At 50.0% G+C, this 10,713-nt stretch overlaps 1 protein-coding gene across 1 annotated transcript in view; it reads left to right on the top strand.

Moving 5' to 3' along the window:
• The window catches only part of KCNK12 (potassium two pore domain channel subfamily K member 12), a 62,179-nt gene extending 58,245 nt beyond the window's left edge, over positions 1 to 3,934 (top strand). Inside the window, exon 2 of the mRNA XM_066372387.1 lies at positions 2,889 to 3,934. Within this exon, the coding sequence (XP_066228484.1) occupies positions 2,889 to 3,790 (902 nt within the window). The 3' untranslated portion in view covers positions 3,791 to 3,934. The remainder of the gene's footprint in view (positions 1 to 2,888) is intronic.
• Positions 3,935 to 10,713: the final 6,779 nt, after the last annotated feature.

Below are 10,713 nucleotides of genomic sequence, written 5' to 3' on the forward strand. Positions count from 1 at the left end.
TACCCAGATCAACAGAATATTTCTAGCACCCCAGTGGCCCCCTGTGGCCCCTGCCTATCACTGTTCCCTGTCACCCCCCAGAAGAAACCTCATTCTAACTTTTATTGAAATCACTTCCTCGATTTTGCTTATAATTTTACCAACCAAATATGCATCCCTAAAAAAATTACCATACTTTGATTTTGCCTGGTGTTGAATTTTATATAAATATAATAATACACAGTATATTCTTTTGTGTCCAGCTTCTTTTGTTTAACATTCTTTTGTGAGATTTATTGACATTGTTGCAAGTAGCTATAGTTCATGTTTTTTTGTCGCTATATAGTATTCTCTTGTATGAACAGATCATCATGAGTTAGTTATGTTCTTGGATATTTGGGTTATTGAACTTAGACTTTTCATAAATGCACATATACACACACAACACACAAATACAAATACGCCCACTCCACATATGGCTATATACAGCAGTCCCCCTTATCTGTGTGGGAAACCTCCCAAGACCCCCAGTGGGTACCTGAAACTGCAGACTGTACTGAATTCTATATATACTATGTTTTTTTCTATACATATATACCTATGATAAAGTTTAATTTATAAATCAGGCACAGTAGAAATGAACAATAATAACTAATAGTAAAATAGAACAAATATAACAATATGCTGTAGTGAAAGTTATATAAATGTGGCATAATTAAGTAAAATAAAGGTTATTGAACACAGCACTGTGATACTGGTTGATCTGATAACTGAGCTGGCTACATAAGTGACTAAAGGGCAAGTAGCATTTTCAGAGTGGATCCACTGGAAAAAGGGAAGATTCACATCCCAGGCAGGATGGTATGAGATTTCATCATACTACTCAGAATGGCACACAATTTAAAACTTAAGAATCTTTTATTTGTGGAAAATTCCATTTAATATTTTCAGACCATGGTTGACCATAACTGAAACCATCAAAAGCAAACCTGCAGATAAAAAGGAAATACTGGCCCTGGCCGGTTGGCTCAGTGGTAGAGCGTCGGCCTGGTGTGCAGGAGTCCCGGGTTCGATTCTCGACCAGGGCACACAGGAGAAGCACCCATCTGCTTCTCCACCCCTCCCCCTCTCCTTCCTCTCTGTCTCTTCCCCTCCCACAGCCAAGGCTCCATTGGAGCAAAGTTGGCCTGGGCGCTGAGGATGGCTCCATGTCCTCTGCCTCAGGCGCTAGAATGACTCTGGTTCCATCAGAGCGATGCCCCAGATGGGCAGAGCATCGCCCCCTGGTGGGCATGCTGGGTGGATCCCATTCGGGCGCATGCGGGAGTCTGTCTGACTGCCTCCCCGTTTCCAACTTCAGAAAAATACAAAAAAAAAAAAAAAAAAAGGAAATACTGTATATTCAGAGCTTTATATAAATTGTTTTTTATATATTAACAGAGCTTTTTATATATTGTTTTTTAAATGAACTTAAGAACTTGAATTTGGCTTTAAAGAGTAGCACAATCCCTCTATCAAATTCCTGGTTACATTGCTAATTTGGTTTTTCACTCTCTTGTGGCCAAATTCTGAATCTAGGGATATAATCCATCATCCTCAACATGGGTATCAGGATCATAAAATTTTCTCCTAATTTGAGTCATTAGGCATAAGATCAAGACTGTGGTCAGGCAAGTGGGCATTTCTTCCAGGGAATCTAGAGAATGATTAGCACTCAGGTTCAAGAAATTACTCTGAAAAAATATTTTCTTGGGCCCTTTTAAGGAAATAGTAAGTCCAGAGAGACAAAACTCTACTGCCCCCTTCCCAGGGCTGGCCTCACACTTCTAGTAACGCACAGGTAGTCCTCTTGGTGATGGGCATGAATTAATCAGGGATGCCCCTGACCTTTTGTTGCAGAGGTATTAACAGGTGCCATAGTGCTACTCAGACAGATGATACATTTTCAGCTCAGACTCCAAGCAGCAGTGAATCTTCCAACCAAGAAATTAACCCCCCTTGTATACTCAGAGTCAGGCAACCATGAGTCCCACAGAGAGACTAAAGCCAGCAGCAAGCCGAGAGCTCAGGTCCGAGGGGCAGAGCTGCCACTCTGTGCTTCCCTTCACGGCACGGGCCACGCACACTGATGGGAAACCAACCCTTCTGCAGAAATCAATTGATAATCTCCTTTGAAGACTATACTTTGAAAAACTAGGTAAGTTAAAACTTAATTATAAGAGTTCAAAGCAATACGCAGCTGCCCAGGCACAGAGCGAACCTGCAGGACAAAAGTGACCCCAGACACATGCAGCACAGGACCACACTGGACCAAAACCTTTCCCTTTGCACATGTGAGCAAGGATGATGGTGATCCTTGGGTGAGAGAACTCTCAATGGCAGAGCCATGTTTTCTCTCTGAGGATTGTGGACTCATTCTAAGACAACCTTCTTGTCAGTTTTTATAAACCCCTTTTCAGAGACCATCACATATCGCTACCTGGCATGAACATACTCTTCCTGGTCCCCAGAAATCCCATATAAAATGAAGCCTTTATGGATTTCTAGCCTAACAAGGCCTAAGTGTTCCACTGGATTGGAGGGGTGGAAGAGCAAGTGACACTTGTTTCGCAGGCATCTCAGTGGTTTGCACCTGTGCAGTGGTTTCTGTTTTTGTGTCCTGATGGGTTCTTCCTAGTGACCATTTGCCTCACCCATTTTCATTTATAGATCCCTAAAAGGAGGGGTCATGTTTCCTTCAACAGTTTATGGGCTGCCAAGATCAGGAACAATAAGAAATGTCTAAATACTGATTTGAATGATGCTACTCAAGGTAGGAGCTATATCACCACCTGCACAAGCATAGTGCCTGTCTGGTAGGGACCTCCTGCCCAGCCAGGACCTCAATGACCCTTGTCCTGTCTCCACAGGTTTCGGCATGACCACCCCCGCCACTGTGGGTGGGAAGGCCTTCCTCATCGCCTACGGGCTGTTCGGCTGTGCCGGGACCATCCTGTTCTTCAACCTTTTCCTGGAGCGCATCATCTCGCTGCTAGCCTTCATCATGCGCACCTGCCGGGAGCGCCAGCTGCGCCGCAGCGGCCTGCTGCCCGCCACCTTCCGCCACGGCTCAGCGCTCTCGGAAGCCGACTGCCTGGCAGGCTGGAAGCCCTCAGTGTACCATGTCTTGCTGATTCTGGGCCTGTTCGCCGTGCTGCTATCATGCTGCGCCTCGGCCATGTACACCAGCGTGGAGGGCTGGGACTACATGGATTCACTCTACTTCTGCTTTGTCACCTTCAGCACCATCGGCTTCGGGGACTTGGTGAGCAGCCAGCACGCCGCGTACCGGAACCAGGGGCTCTACCGCCTGGGCAACTTCCTCTTCATCCTGCTCGGTGTGTGCTGCATCTACTCGCTCTTCAATGTCATCTCCATCCTCATCAAGCAGGTGCTCAACTGGATGCTGCGCAAGCTGAGCTGCCGCTGCTGCGCGCGCTGCTGCCCGGCACCTGGCGCGCCCCTGGCCCGGCGCAATGCCATCACCCCCGGCTCTCGGCTGCGCCGCCGCCTGGCTGCGCTCGGAGCCGACCCTGCAGCGGGCGACAGCGACGCCGAGGGACGCCGCTTGTCGGGCGAGCTCATCTCCATGCGCGATCTCACGGCCTCCAACAAGGTGTCGCTGGCGCTGCTGCAGAAGCAGCTGTCTGAGACGGCCAACGGCTACCCGCGCAGCGTGTGCGTCAACACGCGCCAGAACGGCTTCTCGGGCGGCGTGGGCGCGCTGGGCATCATGAACAACCGCCTGGCCGAGACCAGCGCCTCCAGGTAGACCGCCCGCCTGCCCACCCCGCTGCGCCAGGGACTCTCGCGAGGCTGGCGTGCCACCAGGTGTGGCTTGCTTTCCTTCTCTTAGACGCTGGCGCTTTCTTAATCTTTATTCAATAAAATGAAACAAAACAAAACAAAAAAACAAACATTTTTTTAAAGAAATACTATTTGGCCAGGCCTGATATTATCAGGGGCAGGTTTTGGGGGAGCCTGTTTTTCTTGTGGATCCCCTCTTGGAGAACTGTGATCCAGAGCAGATTCTCCTCCAGGGAGGGAAAAAGTGGCACCTAGTCCCTCATCTGGTGCATCCCACCGCAGCGAGGACAGTGCCTGCCTTGAATTTTGCAGACTGTCGTTAAACCCGGCCCCCATGCACATAAGCAGCCGGCAACCCCAAAACATATGGTGCAACTTTACATGGCTCTGAATTACCTCCGCAGCATTTAGAATCCTGGCCCAGCCTAGCAGCTTCCTTCTGGTCGTCAGAAGTGATATAGTTACAGTTTTGACAGGTGGGGGTGGGGAGAGCCATCTGTTACCTCCTGATATAAATATATATAGCACAGCCGCTACACACAGAATGGTGTAGTATTACGCAATGAGATGAAACATAGCTGCAACTTGCGGACGGTGGCGTTTCCCCGAGACTTGGAAATTGCAATGATAAGGGGCATAGCTGGCCTTTCTCAGCCTATAGTTCACTTAGCACAGCACACTGGGCAGCAACTTTTAATGAAGGGATCCCAGGGTGGCCTGCTGGGAGGGGAGCACTGGGCCGCAGGAGCCCTGCGCTGCTTCAGCTGTCAGATCTGAGGCTCCGGCACATCTCTGAATTCAACCGTCCTTTCTTTCACCAGCCATTATCCACCAGAATGCTTCTCATCATTAACCAGGAATGTCTGAGTCTTCTCAGACAAGATTTTACTTTGTTGGTGTGGATTTTTTTTGTTCTTAACTCCCATTGATCAGTTCAACGCTTTCCCCTTTTCGAGAGCCTGAGGGTGCAGAGCGCAGCCCCTAGCTCCCCTCCTTCTCTGAATCAGGGCTCTGCCAGTTGCACACTTGGGGCACCAGGGCCTGCAGCACCAGGAACCCAAAGCATCCATCCTACAAATGTCAGAGATTTGGCTACAGAGCCCATGTTTTGGGGACACATCCCATTATAAACCCTATTTGGCTCCCACTGATATGTGAATTTGTTTCCTCTAAACACAGTGTGCTTTGGGGGTAGAGAAAGGCAGGAGGGAGGGGGAGCCGGTGGAATGGATAGATGGAAGCAATTTTAGGAGTCAAGTTTTGCTCTGGGTGAGCCTCACATTGAGGGACAGTTTCCCCCAGACTCACCCTCTGCCACGCAGGGTTCACTGACCTTGAGGATGGCCAGATGCCCATCCTTTGGGGGTCTTGGACTATAAAGGAACAACATTCTTTCAGCTCATTTTTCTCATCTGAAGAAATGACAATCCCAAGAGAAATGCCAGAGTCTAGTCAGACATGGTATGACCCATCCATATATATATATACACACATACAGCTTCTGACAGGAAGTCTTAGAAAAGCACTGGACACCTCACACCACCGTCTGCCCAAGAAGCATCGAAAACCATGAAATCTCCCTTCCTGGCAGTGGGGGAAGCATATGTGCCTGGAATACATACACGTACACACACACACACACACACACACACACTATTAAAAGCCACGCTTGAAATGTCAGCTTCCCCTTTCCCCTTCCAATTCATGGCAGAAGGAAAAAATGAATTGGGATCTGAGTGACCCTCCAGTTACTTTAGATAATTTCTAATTTGGGCTGAAATAGATTTTGTTGTTGTTGTTTTCATTTTTCCATTCATTTGAGAGAGAGAGAGAGAGAGAGAGAGAGAGAGAGAGAGAAGCATCTACTCATTGTTCCACTTAGCTATTCCACTTAGTTGTGTACTTATTGGTTGCTGCTCATATGTTCCCTAACCAGGGATCAAACCTGTGACCTTGGCATGTGGGGACGATGTTCTATTCATTGAGCCACCAGGCCAGGACCTGAAATAGGTTTTGAACACAAGGCCTAACCTGGGAGTGATGCCAGTGAAGCGGGGCAGCCAGGTGAGAGGTCAGTGTTGCTACATCCTGACCTCTCACCTGGGGAGGGCAGGCTTCCAGAGAGCCGCACTTTCCAGGACCCACTGTGACTGTGAGTCGGGTCAGCTCCTGAGCACCAGGCCTGTGTTTGAGTGATGGCTGTGGTCACACCAAAGGGACTGCACACTCAGGAACACGTTCTCTAGGGCCAGGCCCTCTCACAGGATCTAGAAATAATGTGTCAGACTCATCCTTTTAAAAGAAGGAAAGATGAAAATGCATTCAATTAGAGGAGTCACCTAGGCAACAAGAAATCACTTGGGGATCTGAGCCATCCAGAGAGGGAAGTAGAGATTCCCAGGATAGAGGCATCTAGACCATGAGGTCTTAACAGCAGGCAAAATAGCAGCCCACCTAGAGGGAGTAAGCCCCAGGGGCAGCACAGGAAGTTTAATACCCAGCCATGCCTGACCAGGCGGTGGCACAGTGGATAGAGCACCGGACTGGGATGCGGAAGACCCAGGTTCGAGACCCTGAGGTCGCCAGCTTGAGCGTGGGCTCATCTGGTTTGAGCAAAAATTCACCAGCTTGACCCGAGGTCGCTGGCTCAAGCAAGGGGTTACTTGGTCTGCTGAAGGCCCGCGGTCAAGGCACATATGAGAAAGCAATCAATGAACAACTAAGGTGTCACAATGAGCAACGAAAAACTAATGATTGATGCTTCTCATCTCTCCGTTCCTGTCTATCCCTCTCTCTGACTCTCTCTCTCTGTCTCTGTAAAATAATAAAAAAATAAATAATTAAAAAAAAAAACCCAGCCGCCAAGGCTTTGGGTTAGGCCAAAGAGGAGTCCAGGTGATCTCAGTGACCAGCACACAGGGCTGCACAGAACCCCATTGCTACAGGAGAGAACAGAACTCGTCACCGGAGAAGAAAAACTCAAAATCTTCTTTGGCAGTCTTCTTTGTCAGTAGCGCTTTCTCAAGTCCATGCAAAATGCTTATGCTGCAGCCTTAGCTGTTTTCACTTCTTTTCCTATGCTTTGCTTCTAGAAGGAAGCAATTGTGGGCAGCTTGGGCGAGCTTCTGAAGGAACCATAGTTGTGGTTCAAGGAGGCAGGAAAGGGCCTCTTTCCTCTCCACCGCCTCCCCGAGGAATACCGGCCCTCCAGCATACAATGGTTCTCAGGGTCCAGAGGCACGTATGTGTTTCTGCCCATGTTCTCCTGGTTCCTCCCCCATCACTGTCAGGCAAAAGGGCTCACTCAGTGCCCTAGATGCCAGGGAATGCTTCCTGGAAAAAGCTGGGCTCCCAAGTTCAGGGGGATTAAAGGAGCTAGACCACACCTAAAGGGCTTGACACCCTGCTTGAGGGTGAGCATTGAAAACCAGAACTCCTTGACAAGCAGAGCTGGGGTCTTCTCATCATTTTAGAAACAGGGACATTGGCCCTGGCCGGTTGGCTCAGTGATAGAGCGTCGGCCTGGCATGCAGGAGTCCCGGATTCGATTCCTGGCCCGGGCACATAGGAGAAGCACCCATCTGCTTCTCCACCCCTCCCCTTCTCCTTCCTCTCTGTCTCTCTCTTCCCCTCCCACAGCGGAGGCTCCATTGGAGCAAAAAGATGGCCCGGGTGCTGGGGATGGCTCCTTGGCCTCTGCCCCAGGCGCTAGAGTGGCTCTGGTCGTGACAGAGCCACACCCCGGATGGGCAGAGCATCGCCCCTTGGTGGGCGTGCAGGGTGGATCCCGGTCGGGCGCATGTGGGAGTCTGTCTGACTGCCTCCCCGTTTCCAGCTTCAGAAAAATACAAAAAAAAAAAAAAAGAAAAGAAAAGAAACAGGGACATTGATGGGGACATCCTTCTTTGGTGCAGGTCCTTCGGAACCCCTCCCACCACACAGTGTCTACAGATTGACCCCAGCTGTCAGCTCTCTGCAGTCTCCAGCTCCCCCAGGACCAGGACCAGGCACCACTTTCTAACATTAGACTCACACTCACCCCTCTGACGCTAGGGCTGTAGGGCTAAGATGCAGGGCTCTTATGAAGTCCTTGCCACCCGCTGTGACTGCACAGAGGCCAGGGCTTGGTGAAGAGCTGGTCCTTCTCAGAGCTGAGCATGCAGGTAAGAAAGCCACATGTGGGGTCGTTGCTTGCTGATAAGGCCAGGAGGTCAGGCCCCTGTGTTGTCCGACTAAAGCCAGAGACTCCTGGCCTGGTAAAGGAGGCAGAAGTCTACAGTAATCTCGGGCACTCAGCTTGTGTAAAATGCCTGCCAGTCCTGGGCATTTGCCTGGGAGTATCACACACTTAGCAACACACACACACACACACACACACACACACGTCACAGCAACACTCACACATCACAGCAACACACACAAGCGCATGTGCACACATCAGCCTTACAAAGAGCAACTAGTCCCATTCCCCGAGGGAAAATCCTAGTCTGGGCCACTTTAAGAAGAAAGATTTCCCACTTTTATTTCCCTAGAGATCTGCTAAAGCCTGGAAAATTCTTCTTTGCCTTGGGGGAGTTTCATGTACACTTTGCATGAATTTGTGTTTTACACAGAAGCCAGCATCCAAACCCAAGTCAAGCCTTGGCAAATAGCTGCTAACGGTCCCCAGGCTCCCGCATCTCAGTCAGGCCTCCCAGCAGATGCCCTCTTCCTGCGTGCTTTGCGGTGAGGGGTGACTGAGCCCTCACAGCCAAAGGAGAAGCTTCTGGGGGACCGTGGCAGATGGCAGCCCACCGAGGCAGAGACCTCAGGAGCTGTGGGCCATGTGGTTTCATCTTACTGTAACTTTTTACATTCTTAACCAACAAAAAGCACAATTCCACATGCACATTGTCTGGAAAGCACATCCAGACAGGTTGCTTAGGGCACTTCTGCTTCCAGAAGGGGCGCTCTGCCTTCTTTGTTGCAGTGATTATAAAACAGTCTCACTCCATTCTTTGGGTGGGAAGGGATGGAGGGCTGCTGGAACCATCCTGACCCCAGGACGGCTCATCAGCATGGACTCGGGGCCTGGACTCTTGCCCCTGGAGCAGCTCTGGCACCTTCAGGCATGCACAGCCCCGCACCCAGCCGGTCTCATCATGCACTGAGAAGCGATGAAAATTTCTGCACTGACCTGATCCACGGCCCCCCTTCCCCATTCTTCTAGCCTCTTCTCTTTCCCCTCCTCCCTAGGGAAACTCCTCCGGGCTTTACAAAATATTTTCTTTGCTACATGTTCTCTCAGGAGGGGTGGGTAGAGCATGCGGGGCAAGCCTGCAGTGTTTCTTAAATAGTACATCTATTTTTCTGAGCAGCACTCCAAAAGAGGACTTGAAGGGTGTCTGAATTAACAACAAATAAAATGCAGCCTGCCACCCCTTGAGCTGTTTGCTTTCTGTCTGTCAGAGTCACCTGCCTCCCCATCTCTCTGCTCACACCTCCTCTCAGGGGACCCCGGGGTACTTTAGCTTGGAGGACTGGACTTGGGTGGCAGCTCCCAGAGGACTTACTCTGCAAAACAACAGTGACATCCATCTGAGCTGGGGGCACCAATGAAGCGTGCAGGCAGCTTGGCCAGATTGGGCCAAGGCCAGTTTCTGAGAGCCAGGGTCAGAAAGAAGGCAGGGGTGCTGGGGAAACTGGAGCCGTGGGAGCTGGGAGATAGGTCCCAAATGTGGGCCCGGTTTCCAGCTCTGGCTGTGCACTCGTCTTGCCAAAGGCAGCTTTAAAGATACCGATGCCCAGCCCGCCAGCCACACCCCCTCCACGCTGCAGATTCTGATTTCAATGGTCTGAGGAGGGGCGGGAGTTTTTGCAGGCTGCTGGATGATTCTAAATGGGCAGCCAAGGTCTTGAACCTACAGTCTAAACAGAGAGCACTCACATTGTGAGGTGGACAGAATGCCCCTTTAGAAGCTAGGAGGACTGAATTCTAGCCTTCATCTGGCAGCCATTCTGCTTCCTCAGATCCTCAGTTTCCCCATCTCTAATATAGGATAATTAGAGGAGTCTTAGGAAAAGTAATGAGAGGCTGGGAACTCTGAAAAGTATGAAATGCTTCATAAACACAAAGTGCCACCATTATAAGAGGCATTTCATAATAATAAGGAACTAGGTAGCCCCTAACATATCTACAGGGGACCCTCTCTACAGGGCCAGAGGGGGAAGAAGATTCCATCCAGGTGATTACTTCTGCCCACAAAACCTTTGCAAACACCTCCCTTTTTGACACCACCTTAACCACCATCATAATAGTGCGAACTCCACTGAGGCCCTCTCTCCCCCTACAGCTCCCTCCTCAGGTCATCCTTTTCCTTCAGGTTGCCCTAGAGATGAGAGGTAACTGGCAGTTCACTCAGTCCTGACCCTGCCCACCTCAATCCGCAGAATCACTCTCTAGCCTCCCCAACCCAAAAAGTTTCATTCAACTGCGGTGACATCCATTCTGGTTTTTTGAATCCAGGTCAAAGACACTAAATTGATTTCATGATCTGCCTATGAATCACCCCCAGCAGTTTGAAAAACACTGGCCTACAGCCCTTCTGGCAAGGGAAACCTTCCTGTTTCCCTGCTTTCAGCTAAGACCCATTAGCTAGCTGCAGCAGCTGGCCTGGGGGTCTGGGCCTGGTCACCGCCAGCCCTCCTCTCCCTTTGAGTCTCCTGCCCCAGCTGTGTAACCAGCTCAGGCAGGTGGTTCCACTGCATGAGGTGGTGCTTCCCTTCCTTCCACGTTCTAAGGCCTGTGACTCTGATGACATTTTACACCCCCTGGATGGACTGCCAACACTCTCCCTTCCATGGTCAGTTACCTTTCTGTGAAAATAACTGTTTTCCTAATGGAAAGAT

This window comes from Saccopteryx leptura, chromosome 3 (genome assembly GCF_036850995.1).
Source record: "Saccopteryx leptura isolate mSacLep1 chromosome 3, mSacLep1_pri_phased_curated, whole genome shotgun sequence".
Classification (NCBI taxonomy): Eukaryota; Metazoa; Chordata; class Mammalia; order Chiroptera; family Emballonuridae; genus Saccopteryx; species Saccopteryx leptura.